Source organism: Mauremys reevesii, linkage group 14 (genome assembly GCF_016161935.1).
Source record: "Mauremys reevesii isolate NIE-2019 linkage group 14, ASM1616193v1, whole genome shotgun sequence".
NCBI classification, from domain to species: Eukaryota; Metazoa; Chordata; order Testudines; family Geoemydidae; genus Mauremys; species Mauremys reevesii.
Genome location: NC_052636.1, coordinates 34,502,002 through 34,520,990, shown reverse-complemented (window position 1 = coordinate 34,520,990; position 18,989 = coordinate 34,502,002). Strand labels below are relative to the sequence as shown.

Sequence of the window (18,989 nt, the reverse complement as noted above, 5' to 3'; positions counted from 1 at the left end):
GGCGAGAAGGGAGCTGAGCTCCCTGCATCCAGGTCATTTTTTTCCTCAGCCGGGCCAGGCCAGGAGGGCAGAGAGCAGCAGCCTCTGGATGCTCCCCTCACAGCCCGGCCCAGGTGGGGAAAGTGACCAGGACGCAGGGAGCATCGTGTGAGTGTTGCTCGCCCTCCACCCTCTGTGGGGGCCAATGGAGGAGCGTTAGCAGGGGAGGAGCAGTGAGCACCTTTGCATGGCCACACGGCGCCCTTGACCCCTGGAGCCCTGGGTGGCTGCCGGGGGCCCCCACCCCTAAGGCCGCCTGCTGGGCTCCCAGCACGAACAGCAGAGACACAGGAGACTGGCCACCCACTGGAGCAGAGGTAGCCTGGGCGTGCCTGTAATGTGGAGGCTGGGGGCTCAGCCTCCCAAACCTTGCATCGCCAAGGGGGCAGTGGGGCCCATGACTAGGGGCCCTGGCCAACCATTGGGCCCCCTGGGAAAGTCTCCCCATGTCGGCCCCAGGGCTGGAGGAAGCTCCTGTACTCCCTGCCACGGCCCGGGAAGGTAGCAGGGCACAGAGCTTCTCTGGTCTCGGGGCCGCAGCGGGCCGGGTAAAGGGAGTGACAGGTGGGGCCAGTGGGGGAAGGGGTGCACAGAGGTGAGCAGTGGGTGGGGCTGTGGGAGGAAGGTGTAGAAGGGGCGGAGCCACACCACAGAAGTGGGGGCGGGGGCAGGGTTCCTGGTGCTGGCCTCCCGCACTCTGTTCCCTCCCTTTCCCTGGGCTTTGCATCACTAGCCTTCTGCTTAGCGAGTAGGGGTCAGTGGTCCCTAAAATGTGGGGCATGACTTTAGGTGGACACAGAGGAAGATTGATGGGGGGCACCCTCAGGGCCTGAGCCAGCCCTCCCATAGAGGGTAGGTGGAGCAACACCTCAGCCCCACTCTGTCCCAGCTCAACCCCACCCCTCAGCCTGGGCCTCCTGGCTCCCAGCCCGGCCTCGACCCCTTACCGCATGTCCACTCCCTCTCCCCAGCAAACAACGCGGCTCCCACTCCCAGCCCCGGCCCCCCTCACCGCGGCTTCCGAGGGGCCACAGCTGCGTGATGGTTTGGCGAGGGCGCAGGTGGAAATGTTTGGGGCCCACTGGGTTAGGGGCAGACGTCCTCAATCACTTCTCTGCAAAGTCCAATGAAAGCGATTCCTCCCCACTCCACCCTCCGTCAGGACGTGCCTAGGTATCGCCTCTGGCTGCCCTTCACTGCATACAGGTGTGGAAGGAGAATAACATTTCATTGCACTCCAATCCTAAAGTGATTTGTAACCCACCACTTATCCCAAACTAAGGCCATTTTGGGGAAGCGGCCCCAGCATGCTGCATAGCTAGGGCAGAGTAGGGGTGTCTATGCAAACACGGCCTGTTCCTGAAGTCTTCTCCCAGCTCCCTCACTGGGATGTGAGGGGAGCTCATTCAGCCTCTGCTTATGCTTATTATTTTAAAAACCCTTAGGTAGCCCTATTCTGCTGGCCGGTAGGATTTCTCCTCTCCTGTCCACTTTTTGACAACTCAGATGAGGTGGCCTGGAGTGGTTAAGGTGATGGACTGCTTTAATCCATTGTGCTCTGCATGTGCTGGTTCGAATCCCATCCTCATCGGATGCATTTAGTCTTCACTCTCCTTTATAGACAACCTATCTCCCCCATTTGGTACAATGGACAGATCCAGCAATGTTGCTTTGTTACCCAAAATTGGGCCAGATAGTAAGCTTAGGGAGGACTAATGACCCCACCCCCCAGAGTTTGGCAGAAAGCAGCATGTTTATTATACTAACAGCTGCTTCAAAAGAAGACATTGGGGGGTCACACACTCACGCCCCAGGACAGGCTCAGCACTGGAGTATGTTGTGATTCTCTGTAGCAAAGTAAGTGTCCCACTAATGCCGCTGATGGATCTAAAAGATGAAGGTAAGTGCCTTCCTGAGTGCACAATGGAAATGCAACATGTAGGAACCACTGGCCAGGCGGTCGGGGCGAAGGGCATTCACTGGAGGGTAAAGCTTGTGGAGTGACTCCTGAGCACAAATAGCCCCTTCCCCTTTCTTTGCTGACCTGCTCTTCAAGTGGCCTGCGTGACTAGAGATGACTTGGTCTGTATCTGGTGGGGTCACACTCCACCTGGGCAGTGTCCCTGCTCTGGGTGTGTGATCGCTGCCTAATGAGAGTCCCAGAGACACCTTTGTCATATTCATTCTAGGAGCTTCTTCTGCTCTGGGCCAGCTGTTCAATCCAGCCCCTTCATCCCACAAAGCATTGCGGGTGGGGGAAGCCACTCACAGCATTCAGAGAGGGAGAGGAGACGGGTGGGAGGGGAGCAGTAACAGACCTTCTTGGGCATATACAGGGGATACGGAGCACACAGATCACTGCTGCTCCTAAGCAACAGGGTAAAAGTTCTCAAGCAGCATGTTTCTACTTTGCCCATCTGCCAATTTTGATGATTATCAATGGAAATATTTTTGCCATTGGGTTGTGTATTTACACAGAAATTGGGACATTTACCCACAAATACGTAATTTTTCCAGTCCTGCCTAGTCTGGGTAGTTGGTGGGTTTTAGAGGGACACATTCACTGCCCCACGCCCCAGGCGCAGGCCTGTGCTTCAGCTCAACTTCCCACACTGCTGGGATCCTTCCTGGTCTCCCCCAGACCTCTGCCCCACCCCCACTTCTGGGATCCTCCCACACTGTCCAACCCCCTGCTGGGCAGGATCTCCCTCCCGTCTTCTCATTTCCTGTCCCACTCTGGGCAAAAGCTCTGCACGGCTCCCACAGCGGAAGTTGAACCCAGGTCCCCTGGGTGAAAACCAGGAATCCTGCCCACCAGCCCATGATGGGACTATTGGCATCTGACGAAGTGCTGGGATTCACCCCACGAAAGCTCCTCTGCTCCAATACGTCTGTTAGCTCTATATGTGCCACAGTGACTCTTTGTTGCTGTTATTACTACAACTCTCAACCCCTCGTGTGAGCGCAGCAGGGACTAGCGTGACCGGGATGTCCTGATTTTGGGGCCTTTTTTCTTATATAGGCCCCATTACTCCCCACTCCCTGTCCTGATTGTTCACATTTGCTGTTCATCGTCACCTAGCAGGGGCTGCACACAGGGCTGCATTAACCCCTTCAGATGCTGGAGGTTTCCTCTCCATCCCCACTGCCTGTGATCAGGAAACAGACATCAGGGCTCCCAGGGGCTGCACAGACCATGACTGAGATCGGGACCCCATATTGCACTAGGGTGCTGTAGCAATCCCTGGCCAACACTGGACACCCAGGGGGTCTCTCAATTTCCCTGAGCTCTCTGCTGCTTCAACTGCTTCTGGACTCCATCTGGATCACCCATGGTTAGCGACAGGGTTTCTGGGTGCCCTAAGCCAAAATTTAGGGGACTAGTATTTTGTGCGCCACCCCATCGGAGCGCACAGGAAAGCTCAGCCCACTCCCATTGCGCTGTTTGAAGAAGCTGACTCTCCGCCAAATGCTGCAGGTGCATAAAAGGCAGAGTCATTGAGCTGCCCAATTGCCTGCTGCTGTTTCCGCGGCATGTTGGTGGAGGGTCCATCTTTGGTGGTGCAATGGGAGCGGAACCGAAGCTCCCAGGTATCCCGCGGGGAGCGCACAAAATGCCACCCCCGAATCCTGCCACCCTAGGCAACCGCTTTCAGGGTCGCCAATGGAAGCGCTGAATTCTGGGATCACTCTCCCCGCGCAAAAAAACCCACCTTTCCAAACAGTCCTTCTTTCCCACCCCTAATTCCAAGCTTTCACACCCTGGGCTCCATCTCCTCACTTCCTGTCCCCTCTCCTCCCCTTCCCCCAGGTGAGCAGAGATGGAGGGAACTTCAGTGCTGAGCCAGCTCCCAGCGAAGCGCCTGCAGCCCGCCCGGGTGGGGGGGTGTTTGCAGGAGTACAGGAAGGGAGCAGCTGGGAGCAGAGGAGTGCTGGGAAGGAGGCAGGAGAACAAAATCGCGAGAGATGCAAATTACAGGCAGCTCCCTGTGGGCAGGGGGTTTCTGCACAAAGCCCAGGGCGGGGCAGCCCTGGGGGCGGGGCCATGGCACAGCCTGGGGTGGGGGGGCAGCTCCAGGGGCGGGGCTCTGGCACAGGCCAGGGCGGGGCAGCTCCTGGGGGCGTGGGGACTCATGGGCACAGCCCGTGGGCGGGGCAGCTCCTGGGGGCGGGCTCTGGCACAGGCCAGGCAGGGCAGCTCCTGGGGGCGGGGCCTGCACAGGTTGGCGGGGCAGTTCCTGGGCGCTTCTGGCACAGGCCGGGGGCAGGGCAGCTCCTGGGGGTGGGGCCTAGCATATTGTGATGTGGAGCCCGGTGGAGCAGCTGATCCCTGGTGACCACGTGCTGCCAGCAGCGCTGGAGCCGCCTCGAGGAGCTGCTGTTCTCAGCTGCAGCCAGGATCTGCCACAGGTGTGATGACACATTGTGCAACGCTCCCATTTTGCAACCAGGTGCAGCTTATGCTACGCAACGTAACCATCTGTGCTCCTGCTCAGGACTTGCTGCTGCCTGGTCCATGGGGCTAAGTAATCAGGAGGGACAGGTGTGTGGTCGAAAACACTCACATTCTGCTTCCTCCTGGCTAATGTGCCAAATTGGACCTATTGCAGGGGTCTGGGGGTTCTGCATTTTAATTTAATTTTAAATGAAGCTTTTAAGCATTTTAAAAAACCTTATTTACTTTATATACAAATAAATAGTTTAGTTATATATTATAGATTTATAGAAAGAGACCTTAAAAATATTAAAATGTATTACTGGCATGTGAAACCTTAAATCAGAGAGACTAAATGAAAACTTCGGCACAGCACTTCTGAAAGGTTGCCGTTTAACCCTGATCTTTTGGAAGATTGAGTGGTATGCTCTTTCACTTTTCTGTGTATGAATACATGAAAAGGAGGTAAGGTTTAGGGTAGCAGAGCACACCCCTGACCTCAAGGTGATAAACTAGAGTGGCCCCTTTCATTGGTCCGGGACAGTTGTGCACTCTGACACTGGTCCAGGGATGGTTGCAAATTGGGAGGGATGGGATTTGTGGTCGAAAACACTTCCACGATCTGCTTCCTCCTGGTTAATGTGCTGGCCTTACCTACCTGTACCTCCGGGAACCAGGCTGTTCAGGAAGTCCTGCAACTATTCCTGCATCAGCCAAGCGGATTAGGGGCAACCAGTTTCCATCCAGCGTATTTCCTGCTGATCACCTGTGCATACGCACGTGTTACATGACTTGGCAGGGGTTACCCTCACCATTTATAGTGAAGGCGCATTCTACGAGCTAAGCCCGCTCGGCCGCCCTATGCCTTCACCCACGTCCCTATCCAGGACATATGTAGGGCTGCCACGTGGTCATCTGTCCACATCTTTTCCTCGACTATGCGATCGCCTCCTTAGCACAGGATGACGCCGGTTTGGTGAGGGGTGGCACCGTCCCCGATAACCCTTAAACTCCACCCACCTCATCAGGTATAGCTTGAGTCACCTACTGGGAATACACAGGAGCAGTCACTGAAGAAGAAAGGACAGTTACCTGTTCCGTAACTGGCGTCCTTCGAGACGTGTTGCTCTTGTCTCATCCACATCCCAGCCTCCTTCCTCTGTCGGAGTTGTCTGCCAAGAAGGAACTGAGGGTGGGGGGAGGCGCAGCTCTCTTATAGTGCCATAGAGGCGCCACTCCAGGGGTCGCAGCAGTGCTCCAAAACTTCCTGGCACCTGTGCATAAGGTATGCGTGACGCACACCTACTGTGGACTTAGACCGAGCAACATACATCTCAAAGAACACCAGTTACGGAACAGGTAACTGTCCTTTTTAAAGTGATGTCTAGATTTCATCTCCAGTAGTAACAGAACCGGTGATAGGAAAGCCAGGAAGGGGTGTGTGTGTGTGTGTATGTACAGCTTAAATTGGTTAAATAGTCTAACTTCAGTACCAGTGTGTTTCAAAAATGTTAGACTGCCAACCTGTGTCGTAGAGATGTCTTCTGCTTTTAAAACCCATGAATAAAGCTACTTTAAGGGAAACTACTGCTTTGTCCAACCCTGAAGAGCTATGAGATCTTTGCTCACCAATTCTCATAAAACTTGTATTTGTTATGCCTTTTGGTGACTTTTAGTATTATGATTCATTATAACAAAGTGCATTTAATTGATTGATTTTAAAATGAAATTAGTAACTGGAAAAAATGGCCGTATTTTTTTAAACCTGTGACAATTATAAGCTACCAGATTCTGGTCGTTTAGTTTCTAGAATCAAAAGTATATCTAAGTATAATCTAAAGTTCTCCTGCAAAATGCTGGCTGTGCAAATCCTTCTGTGGCTGGATCATTCTTGGTTTTATTTTAAGTACAAAATAAATATGTATAACAAATTTAAAAGTATGTAATTAGGTAATTTGATATGTTGGGTGGTGCCTCGTTTTACGGTTTGCTCCCCTGGTGTTAGAACCTCGGCTATGCCACTGCTGCAGAGGGCTCCTCACCTAGCAGCTGGGGCCACTCATGCGGGCTCAGCAGGTCGCTGGTCACGGGGCCGATGGGTGTGGAGTGTGGCTGGGTGGGGATCTCGGGAGTCATTGTCTCAGGGATCTGCCCTGCGCTCCTCAGCACTGCTCCAGCTCTGAGCTGTCTCCACTGCCTGGGACCTGTGGGGTCCCACCTGCCTCCCCGGGGAAGAGCCACCTGGGACTGGTGCAGAGGCTGGGCCAGTCTCAGCCACTCACAGGGGACAGTGGGGAGGGGAGGCTCAGCTGGGTCCTGAGGAGCCTGGCCCGGTAGGGCTTTGCTCCTGCTCCAGCCTGGCTGCTTCCACCACTCCCAAGGGGCCGGAGTTCTCCTGCCCCAGGACTAGCCTGGCTGCGCTGCCATCTCAGCCTGGGAGACACAGTCACCCTCCCATCAGGGCCGGCTACTGTGGCTGGGGTTAGGGGTGTGAGAGTAGGTCTCTAGTGGGTCTGGGGGTGCACTGGGGGTGGGGAGATTGTGTGTTGGGGCTGCCAGTGGAGGAGATCTGTGTGTGTGTGGGCGCTGGGAAGTGTGGGGTCTGTGCAGTTGTGGTGGTGGGGGCACTGGTCAGTGAGGGATCTGTGGAGGGTTCTGAGAGGGTGGGGAGTGATCTGGGAGGGCACTGGGCAGGTCGTGGGGTCTCTGGATGGTGCACTGGGCGTAGGGAGTCAGAGGGGGCCGGGCAGGGGTTTGTGGGGTCTCTGGGTGGTGCGGCGCTGGGCGAGGGGAGTCGGAGGGGTGCCGGGCAGGGGTTTTGGGGGTCTCTGGGTGGTGCGCGCTGGGCGTAGGGAGTCAGAGGGGGTGCTGGGCAGGGGTTGGTGGGGTCCTGGATGGTGGGGTGCTGGGCAGGGTTTGTGGGGTCTCTGGGTGGTGCGGCGCCGGCGTAGGGGAGCCGGAGGGTGCTGGGCAGGGGGTTTGTGGGGTCTCTGGGTGGTGTGGCGCTGGGCGAGGGGAGTTGAGGTGCTGGGCAGGGGTCTGTGGGGTCTCTGGGTGGTGCGGCGCCGGCGAGGGGAGTCGGAGGGTGCCGGGCAGGGGTTTGTGGGGTCTCTGGGTGGGGCGGGGCGGGGCGGAGGGAGCCGGGGGGGTGCTGGGCAGGGGTTTGTGGGGTCTCTGGCGGTGCGGCGCTGGGCGAGGGAGCTGGAGGGGTGCCGGGCAGGGGTTTGTGGGGGTTCTGGGTGGTGCGCGCTGGGCGTAGGGAGCCGGAGGGTGCTGGGCAGGGGGTTTGTGGGGTCTCTGGGTGGTGCGCGCTGGGCGAGGGAGCCGAGGTGCCGGCAGGGGTGGTGGGGGTCTGGGTGGTGCGTGCTGGGCGAGGGAGCCGGAGGTGCTGGGCAGGGGTTGGTGGGGTCTCTGGGTGGTGCGGCGCCTAGGAGCCGGAGGGTGCTGGGCAGGGGTTTGTGGGGTCTCTGGGTGGTGGCGCTGGGCGTAGGGGAGCCGGAGGGGCGCCGGCAGGAGGTTTGTGGGGTCTTGGATGGTGCACTGGGCGTAGGGAGTCGGAGGGGGCCGGGCAGGGGTTTGTGGGGGTCTCTGGGTGGCAAGGCGCTGGGCGAGGAGCCAGAGGGGTGTTGGGCAGGGGGTAGCATGGTGCAGCATGGGCCTGCCCCCCAGGGGAAGAAGCACGATGGCAGTGCAGGGCTGGGCTGGACAGCGTGGGTCTGGCAGCTCCCGGTTTGTAAACAGGGCCCTTGTACTGGGCTGGGTGGAGGGGGCTGTCCCTGCCGTGCCATGACCATCTCCCATTGCCCCCAGCCAGCCCCTCGCTCTGAGGACTCTGCCCTCTGCTCCCATTTCCCCATGGGGGCCTACACAACATGTTTAGCACCGCCCACAAAAGGTTAATCCGGCCCTGTTTGGTGCAGGCTCTGGGCGGGAGTTGCGGGCGGGAGGGTTGCAGGCTATGGGGAGGTTGAGTGAGGGGTGCAGGCTCTGGGCTGGGCAGGGATGGGGTGCAGGGGGTGCGGACATGCAGGCCTCGGGAGGGGAGTTGGGGGTGGGAGGGTGCAGGCTATGGGGCGGTTGAGTGAGGGGGCAGGCTCTGAGCTGGGGCAGGGATGGGGTGCAGACACGTGGGCCTGGGAGTTGAGCAGCCCGGCGCTGTACCAGGGGAAGGAGCTGCGGGGTTTCACACAGACACTTTCCCACAGTCCCAGGGCGGGAGGCAGAGTCGGGGGTCTGGCCGGTGTGTCCTGCACTGGCTCCAGGCCGAGCAGGGGCCGCCCCGCAGCGCTGGGACAGACCGAGCGGCGCCAGGGGTCAGGAGCTCGACCGGGGGAGGCCGTGCCTGGAGCCCCGGGAACCCACCCTCCACCTCCCGGGCTGACGCTGCAGAACTGAGACAGCCGGTGCCCCCACAACCCCAACCCCAGATTTGGGAGACCAGCAGGTAGCCTGTCCTGAGGCCCGTTTCTCACCCTCCCTAAACGGGGTTTTGTCCGCACAGGGTCTGGCAGCGTCTCCCCTCCCAGCCTAACCCCACCCCGATTTTTCCCTTCAGCCCTCCTGCCGCTACCTGCAGCAGCTTGATCCCCGGCCAGTAAATTTCTGCCCCGCTTGACCTTGGCAGCCCCACTGCGATTTGCCCTTGGTGTTTTTAACCCTCCGAAGAGGAGGCAGCAAATCGTAAGTAGAAGTGAGGGCAGTGGCAACAGCAGAGATTACTGGGCATGTCTGCTCGGGTGCATGCTCAGTGCAGCCCAAGTAGCAAATCTGGAGCAGGAGCTGTTTCTGTTGTTACACCGGCTTGCTGCCTAGAACTAAGAGGAAGGAGAAAACTTGAAAGAGGTTCCTCCTGGCGCCACGCCTATGAACCTGAATATTCTCTCAGTCCTCAAAGAGAGACCTGGAGAAGGAGACTTGCTGCAGCAAAGCCACAGGGTCTCTGAGGTTTCCCTGGCCCTCGCCCCTGTCCTGCCTGGCTGATGTCAGCATCTCTCTGTGAGGTCACCACCTCCCCACCACCTTGGACCAATAGTCTGAGGTCCTGCAAAAGGCCTTTGTGATGTCACTGCCGCACCCCTCCCTTGCTGGGCTAATGTCCTGCCCCTGGCCAGGCACTTTTAAGGACTGAGAGAGTATTCATTTGAATTTTCTCCATGTCATGATGCAGGGATATGGAAAACAAACCTGAAGTTAAAAAAATGGTAATTTGTCTGAAATTTCCTAAAAATCTGAGCTACATTTTGTCAAACAAAACTAATATGCAGTTATTAGATAGAAAACCTATATCACAGAGAGGTAGAAGACACTTTCAATTTAATTTAAAGTGAAGTTCCAGACTAGGTTACATCTGATGTCTCAGAATCAGGATGAGAGATTCTCCCATGATCCACAGAAACCTGCTTCACCCAGCGCTTCATGCATCCGATTTGCCGGTATTCACCCACGAAAGCTCATGCTCCAAAAGTCTGATAGTCTATAAGGTGCCACAGGATTCTTTGCTGCTTTTACAGATCCAGACTAACACGGCTACCCCTCTGATACCTCTCTCATTAGTGTTATTTACAGGAGTTTTAGCACCTTCATAACGGGAGAAAAACAGCCGACCTTCCCAGAAGCAGCTTTGCACATTGAGGGAAAAGGGGATTTGAACGGTGCTTAGGATCCATTTGAAATCCTCTTCCAAGTCTGACACTTTCATCTCCTGCCAGACTGACTCTGATTTAGGATCAAGACGTGTACAAGCACCATTCCCAAGCATGGACAGCCAAGAACATGACCCCACCAGACACGCTGGGAAGGGAAGGAATACGAAGGTGAACTGTGCATGGCTCAGCACAAGGTAACAGTTCTGGGGTGATGGGAAGGATGAAATGTCTGAGTCGCCCCATCTCCTTCCAGTGTCACAGAGCCTAAAATGACCCTTTATTTCTGACACTGCCCAGCTCTTCTTCATATTTAAATATATTTTAAATGAGAAAAAGTCAACAAATAACTGCTGTTCTGCACAATCCAGGGTAATGTGAGAACAACTGGGAATGAGACAATGTCTCTCAAAGAGGAACTTGACGTCTCTAACACTAACTTTGCACTGGGAGGAGGAGTATAAATGTGAATCTCCAGGTTTGTTTTAGAAAAGGAAATGTGATGATGGTTAGCTCAGACAGGAGGAAATGTGCAAGATAACTCCACGGACTATCCATGGCCCATGTCTTTAGTGCAAGAATAGTTCTCTTTTACATCAGGAAAGTGAACTCAAGCTAGCTAACTCCATGACAACCACAGTGATGAGACCCAGGTAGATTTTATCTCAACGTAGCTGGTTGAAGACACCCCATCTCCCCACCTGGGGTGATGACATTCCTGGTAGAAAGGACACGCCCAATGACTCACAGGACAATGGAGTTGATACAAAGGACCACAGGATCCAGCCCAAAGACGGGGAGCTTCAAAAGTGGGCAACTCATGTATGGGAGCTGAGGAACTACAGTGTGCAAAAGATGCAAACAGCCTTAACACTCACTACTGTCAATAGAATTAAAGAAAAATCTCCTGACAGCTCTAGAGAAGGTTTTATGAAGTTTATCTCCTTTACGGATTCTCTGATGTTTAGAAAGGCCTGAACTATGGGAAAAGCTTTTCCCACACTCGCAGCATTCATATGGTCTCTCTCCAGTGTGGACTCTCTGGTGAGAGATAAGAGAGAAGAGGTGAGTGAAACTTTTCCTGCACTCACGGCATGCATAAGGTCTCTCTCCTGTGTGGATCCTCTGATGCACAGTAAGGTTTGAGCTCCGAGAGAAGCTTTTTCCACACTCGCAACATTCGTAGGGTTTCTCTCCCGTGTGAGTTGTCTGATGAGAGATAAGGGCTGATCTCTGAGTGAAGCTTTTCCTGCACTTGCAGCATTCGTAGGGTCGCTCTTCTGTGTGGATTCTCTGATGGGAGTTAAGGGTATATCTCTGAGTGAAGCTTTTCCCGCACTCACAGCATTCATAGGGTCTTTCTCCTCTGTGTATTCGCTGATGCCTACTAAGGGCTGAGGTATGATTGAAGCTTTTCCCACACTCACAGCATTCGTAGGGTATCTCTTCCGTGTGGATTATCTCATGTCGAATAAGGGCTGAGCGGTAATGGAAGTTTTTCCCACACTCACTACATGTATTCTCTCGCTTTTCTGTGAGGATTTTCTGCTGGGATGTAGTTTTGAGGTCCCTGTGAGTTCCTGACAATCAATGGGTTCATCCACTTCTCCTCTGAGTGGTTTCTGCTCTCTCTGGTCTGGGGTAACTTTCACCAGCTTTTCCCTGCTCACGGAGCTGGACACACTCCCCTTTGGCTCTTCGCAGTAATTCCCCATGCGCTCGGCGAGCTCAGCATCTTCCTGGTGAGGATTCTGCTCCTCGCCTCCCTCACCACTCCATCACCTGCTAGAAGAGAGGAGAAATCTCAGAATTGGGGATGGAAAGGCAGAGAACAAAACCCAAGTAAGTGCTGGAGAGACAGAAAATAAAAATCAGGGACTCAACTCCCTAACTCTTCCCTACAGGGGACAGTGGAGGGGATCAATTTGCTCCCCACCCAGGACCAGCCTTTAGGGGCTGTACGGGTGCCCCACCCAAGGGGTGCCGGGCAGGGTTTGATTCCCACCTGACCTGCTGCCGAGAGGCTCGCTGGGCTGATGAAAGCGCACAGGAGGCAGATAAGCAGCTGCGTGGGGAGTGGGATAGACCTGAGCTGCAGGGGGAAATTGGATGACCAGCCGTCAGAGTCAGGTGACTGCTCCGGAGCAGAGGGGCCCCTCTCCGCCCTGCTCCACGTGTGCAGCTGCTGCTGTTCCTGTCCCCAACCCCGCTCACCCCGGAGTCGCCCTGCCCACCTCGACTGGGAGCATCCTCCTGACTGCTCTGCAGGGGAGGTGCTGATTGATGGGGGTGATCCTCCCCACCCGGGTACCTGGCTTCCACTGAGCTGGTGACGGGACAGGGGAAATCTGCGTGTGCTGCTGCCTCTCTGGGGCTGGAGCTGCCGGCAGCTGCTTGTGTCTGAACAAGCCTAGTTCAGGCTCCTGACCCTGAGAACTTTCTTAAAGAGACAGCGCCACTCACTCAGGCACATACTACCTTCACACACACACACCAGGGCTCCCTGCATCCAGGTCACTTCCCACCTGGGCTGTGCTGAGACATCAGGAGCAGCTGCTCTCTGCCCTCCCTTACGCAGCCTGCAGGGAAAGTGACCTGGGTGCAGGAAGCCCTGACGTCGCTCCTGTTCTCTCCCAGCCCCAGGGCTGTGTGGGGCGGGGAGCAGCAGTCCAGTGGGGAGCGAGCAGCAATGCCAGCTGCTTTGTGCATCCAGGTCAGGTTCCCACTTGGGTGCAGAAGGGGATGCCAAGTTAGAGGCAAAGGGGGCACAGTGCAGGGGTTGAGGGCACAAGAGAGTGGTGCAGGGGTAGCAGTGAAGGGCTGCATAGAACCATAAAATATCAGGGTTGAAGGGACCTCAGGATGTATCTAGTCCACCCTCCTGCTCAAAGTAGGACCAATTCCCAACTAAATCATCCCAGCCAGGGCTTTGTCAAGCCTGACCTTAAAAACCTCTAAGGAAGGAGACTCCACCTCCCTAGGGAACCCATTCCAGTGCTTCACCACCCTCCTAGTGAAACAGTTTTTACTAGTATCCAACCTAGTCCTCCCCATGGCAACTTGAGGTCATTACTCCTTGTTCTGTCATCTGCTACCACTGAGAACAGTCTAGATCCATCCTCTTTGGAACCTCCTTAGGCAGTTGAAAGCAGCGATCAAATCCCCCTCAGTCTTCTCTTCTGCAGACTAAACAATCCCAGTTCCTCAGCCTCTCCTCATAAGTCATGTGCTCCAGCCCCTAATCATTTTTGTTGCCCTCTGCTGGACTCTTTCCAATTTTTCCACATCCTTCTTGTAGCGTGGGGCCCAAAACTGACACAGTACTCCAAATGAGGCCTCACCAATGTTGAATAGAGGGGAACGATCACGTCTCTCGATCCGCTGGCTATGCCCCTATTTATACAGCCCAAAATGCCGTTAGCCTTCTTGGCAACAAGGGCACACTGTTAACCCATAGCTTCTCATCCACTGTAACCCCTAGGTCCTTTCCTGCAGAACTGCTTCCTAGCCATTCGGTCCCTAGTCTGTAACAGTGAATGGGATTCTTCTGTCCTAAGTGCTGAACTCTGCACTTGTCCTTGTTGAACCTCATCAGGTTTCTTTTGGCCCAATCCTCTAATTTGTCTAGGTCCTCTGTATACTATCACTACCTCCAGTGTATCAACCACTCCTCCCAGTTTAGCGCCATCTGCAAACTTGCTGACAGTGCAGTCCACGCCATCCTCCAGACCATTAATGATTGCACAGGAGTGGAGTGCAAGGGCTGGGGTGAAGGGGCACAGTGCAGGTTTGGGGCTCAGGAGGGGCAGGTGTTGGGGTGCATGAGGGGGCAGAGGTTAGGAATGAAGGGGTGTAGGGATTAGGGGTACAGGAGGGGGAGCAGGCATTTGGGGCAAAGGGACACAGTGCAGAGGTTGGGGGGAGGGGAACGTGGGTTGCCTAGGGAGCCCATGGGAGCCAGGGGCACCAAAATGCAAGTTCGCCCCGGGTGCCATTTCCCCAAGGCCAGCCCTGTCCACATCCCATCCAAACACTCAGTAGGAAGGGAGGGAGCTCCAGCCAAGGTGTCAATCATCATCTGTAGGAAGCCCGGAGTGAGATCTGCTGGGGACTGTCCTGAGCTCACAGAGTCTGTGTGGGGAATCCCAGCGGGTTCTCTCAGGCACTTACAGTTTCTGGGTTGGTTTAATGTTTCCTCACCTGTGCAGGGACTTTCCAGGATCTCGCTTTCCACTGAACAAGGGAGATCCAGGACCCACGGCTCTTCCCCTCCTTCCAGCTGGAAGATCACAGAGGGTTGGGAAACTGGAAACCCTGCTCAAGGGAAAGAAAACAAAGGAGCTCAGGGGAATTCATAGGTCATTTATCATCATAAAAAACATTCTATTAGTTTAACCCCAGTCCATTTTAAACAATAAAATCACAGGGCCAGCTCCCCAGGTGCTCAAAGGTGCAGAACACTCTGCTTAGGAGGGATTTAACTATCCCCATCGTTGCTGGGAACACACACAGCCAGACACTCATTATCAAAGAGGCTCCTAAAAAACAGAGACTGGAACTGCATTTCCCAGAAAGTGAAAACTCCAGACAGAGGGCAAGTCTCCCTGGCACTGCTTCTGCTGACAGACAGGTCCAGAGCCAAAGAGAGAGTCCAGGCGAAGCTGGGAACAGGAAGCATGGGCTGGGGGGTTCAGTGGAGTAAGGACCTGGAAGGGCAGGGATATCACTGAAGGCAGGATCTCAGCAGCATTAGATGTCAGGAAAGCACATCCTGCGGCATTAGGGAACCTAGTGAGTCAGGTATAAAGGGAAGGAGCATAAAAACACTGTGTGTGGAGAAAGCTGGCAAATTAGATGGTGTAGTTCAAGAGCCACAGACCAATTCTACTGCCAAAGGAGAATGTTAGAAATAAGAATCAGGCCATGTGACTTCAGGAGGGACAAATTGAAGATCCAAAGAACATGCAGATAAGAGAGACTGCGTCTCTTGCAGGTTGGTATGGAAAATGAATAGTCTCCTTTGTTCATGTAGACAATTAGTTTGTTTTATCATTCATTGATCATTGTTATTGTGATCTCATATGTTATTTCATATGTAGTCACTGTGTGCAATAGATTTAAGTTGTAGGTATAGACAGAAGACAGACAGGTAGAGCCCTGCATGGATACAAAATTTATATCCGCATCCGATCTGCGATCCGCAAATGGCCCATGGATATCTGCAGATTTTCAGGTTCTAGGAACAAAATTTGTACCTGCAGCCGATCCACAAAAGAGGTCTGAATTCTCCACCAGGAGACATGATCAAAGCAAAGGGCTAAGGCAATGAATCCTAAAATCTTCTAATATAGGCTGAAGGGACCTCAAGAAGTCATCTACTCCATTCCCATCGCCCATGCAGGATCAGGTGTAAATATGCCAGAAGTTTGTCTGACCTGTTCTTAAAACCCTCCTGGGACAAGAATTCCACAACCTCTCTTTGTAATCCATTCCAGCACTCCCCTATCCTTATCGCTGGAAAGGTTTTGGTATTACCCACCCTCAAGCTCCCTTGCAGCAGATCAAGCCAATTACTTCTCCTCCTACCTTCAGTGGACGTGACGAACAGTTAATCACTGCTCTCTTATAACAACCCTTGACATATTTGAAGACTGTTCTCAGTTCCCCACTCACTCTTTTCTCAAAATTAAACATGCTCAGTTCTTTCAACCTTCCCTCATAAGTCATGTTCGAGGACCAGGAGGGCGCTTTTCCCTTCTGAATGGAGATGCGCAAGGTGAGGTCAGAGAAAAGGATGTTGGAGTAACTGAGACAGGAGAGGATGACTAAGAGCTGTAGCTGTGCGGATGGATAGGAAAGGCCAATTGTTAAGGATGTTATGCAAAAAGAAAATGCCATGTGTAGGCACACCCTGGATAGGAGGCCCCAGAGGGAGCTCCGTGCCAAAGGTATTGCACAGTTATGGGCCTGAGTGACAGGCAGCACAATGGTGCTGTCTGCGGTAGAGAAAGAGGGTGGGGGGAGGGCTTGGGGGAAATATGAAGAGCTTTGCTTCAGCTGTTGATCTTTAGCTGATGGCTGGACATCAGTGAGGCGATGACACAGAGAGAGAGGGGCTGAGATTTCAGTTGCGACAGAAGGAGACAGGCCAGGAGCAGAGAGGCAGAACTGGGAGTTAGGAGCACAGAGATGGTAGCTGAATGTGTGTGTGCGGATGAGATTACCCAGAAATAAGGTGCAGAGGAAGAAAAGAAGAGGCCCGAGGACAGAGCCCGTGGAACCCAAACAGAAGGCTGAACGGGGTCAGCCGACTCATTCTAAAGACACTCTAATGCAGCGACTGGAGGAGGAGAAGGATGCGACTCATCATGGACCTCTTGATGCCACCTGGCAGAGGGCACAGGGTGCCTAATGTTTTACTGGGATCCCACAGACCAGGTACACGCATATTTGTTCACCCAAAGGGGTCGTGTCAGGTGTCTGTCGAGGAACTAGTTAGGTAGGTCTTAGGTAGCTCTGAAAAGCTTTGCCAGTCCAGCTCTATTGTTTAAGGCTGTGAAAAAGTGCCCACACGCATGCGCACACACGCACACCATCCAACATGGCTCTGCTGGCCAAAGCTCAATTACAGACACAGCTATAGCGGCAAAAGCATCCATTTTGTAAAACAGGAAACTAAATGCTCATAAGCTACATTAATGCAGCGTTAAGGTTGCCCAGTGCTGTCTCCTGCCTTGCACCATATGGACGGTGAGTAAACTTAAACCTCTGCAGACCAGGAAGTGAAAAGTTAATGTAAACTTTCCCCCAACCCTTAACCCTGCAGCTGGCCAGAACCAGTGAGAATGGTTCTGTGTGGGCCGTGCAAAGGTTAACCAACTGCCACAGGGACTCAGGTATTCAGCTCAATGCAGCAGTAACGGGATGAATTCTATGGTCTGTGGTATAAAGGACGTCAGAGTAGATGACCTAATAGTCACATCTGGCCTTAAAATTTATGAACCTATAATCGATCCGAGGCAAGACTAAGACTAAGACATTGTCTGTGCTGTGCTCACAGGTGGGAATCCCAGCATCTATCCGCATGCCTCCAGCTGTGTGCACTGGGCCAGCTGTAGCTGAGACTGGCTGATGGAGGGATTGGTTGCAGCAGCTGGGCAGAACTGTGCCTGTGCTATGCAGAGAGGTGCATGTGAAACTTGGGGGGCAATTCTGCCTCATTTCCGTGCTGAGTGTTGTAGGCTTTGTCAGCAAAGATGCCTAAGGGTGTGTTCTTGCCATGGGGGTTGTCAGCACCCTGGGGGCGTATGTCTGAGTGGACCTGTGGGGCTTAGTGAGGGGTAAGGGAAGGCAGTGACTCAAACGGAAAACTCAGGTTGAGGGCAATGGGGTAGTAACACTGTGCAAGTCTCAGCTGGCCTGTGTGCAGGAGGTTCGGTACTGGACAGCAGGCCAGGGGGAGGAAGCTTCTGTTTGCTATGATGGAGTTAAACCCGAATATTATCTTAGCAAAGAGAAGAACATGTTAGACATTCTGCTGCACTGCTCTGTTCCCAGAGCGCTCTGTAACAGGGGAGGGGAGAGGGCTAGTGTGGGTGTCTCTGGCATGTCGGGGTGATGCTGAAACAGGGCAGAGCAGAGGTGGCACTGGGGGACTGGCATGAACCTTAACTCTGCATTTCTCCTTCTAAAAACCGAAGGAACAGGAACCCTTACCCAGCGAGGTCACATTCTCACAGTTGTCCTGCATGACCTCCCTGTAGAGGGCTCTCTGAGCGGGTCCAGCAGAGCCCTCTTCCTGGTGAAATACACAGCCACCTCCTCGAAGGTCACCGGCCCCTGAAAGAGCAAGAGCCCAACACTCAGTACCTGCTGCCCCACTCACAGCCCCACTATTCATGGAGGAAAGGAGCCAATCAAATGGAAGCTCTGAGAGAGTCAGCAGAGTCCTATCCCCATACTGCTGAGAGCAGCCAGGAGACATCTGGGTGAGAGGACGAAGTGAGAGCCCCTTGTCTCTCCCAGCAGATCCACCACAGACCTACTAGCCAGAGGCTGATACAGGAGATGGAGCCCCCAGTAGGGTCCAGGCACAGCCCCATGGTAGAGAACCCAACACCCTCCCCACTGCCAGCAGCTGGATGTGAGGGGCCGGGACATCTTCCCTACACCTCCCTGCTGGGTGCCCCCTTTCCATGTCACACCAGCCCCTGGCTAGCAGGCTGAGGGGTCAGCACTGGAAATCTGGTCAGTTTTCCCAGCCCTGCCCAGGAGTTGCTTGGTCTGTTTCCTGTTTCACAAATTAGGAATTTTCTCCCCAACACCCAAGTGTTTGTTCCAAGGATCTAGGCCCATGTTAACAAGTCCCAGCAGGTTTGTCACACTGTGTCCCCACTCCCTATCCTCACCCAGGGTATTCCCTGCCCTCCAGACCTAACTCCCAGAAGTTGCCACCTCTTCAGTATTTCCTGCCCCTCCCCCTCCAGCAGGAACCCACCAGCAACCCCCCAATAACCCCTACCTGAGCTGGCTCCACTGCAGCCATTTCTCCTGTCCCATGGGAGGCTGGGACGAGCTGGAGCGAGAGGTGGGCGTCATTCTGCAGCCTGGCAGGGCGAGAAGGGCAGTTGTGGAGGTTTCAGAACAGGCTTGAGTTCATTTCACATCACGATTCCCCCAGGCCCTTTCCCTGGGGACAGAGATTGTAGATTCTGCCAGGCTGGGAACATGCTCAGTCCCCACAGTGCAGCAAAGACCTGGCCCTGGCCCTCCTTTCCCCCATGTGCTCCCCCCAGCAGCAGGAACCAACCAAGACATTTTGAAGCCCTCCCAGCACCAGGGTGTGAATCAAACCCTGGACCAGACCAGACCCA

General features: G+C 54.3%; 1 protein-coding gene across 1 annotated transcript in view; it reads right to left on the bottom strand.

Annotated features, from left to right (window-relative positions):
• LOC120381724 (zinc finger protein 850-like) overlaps nt 1–18,989 on the bottom strand; it is a gene marked incomplete at its 5' end in the record, with an annotated part of 179,523 nt that overhangs the window by 76,390 nt on the left and 84,144 nt on the right. The window contains one exon of the mRNA XM_039499843.1: nt 11,097–11,482. Within this exon, the coding sequence (XP_039355777.1) occupies nt 11,097–11,482 (386 nt within the window). The remainder of the gene's footprint in view (nt 1–11,096; nt 11,483–18,989) is intronic.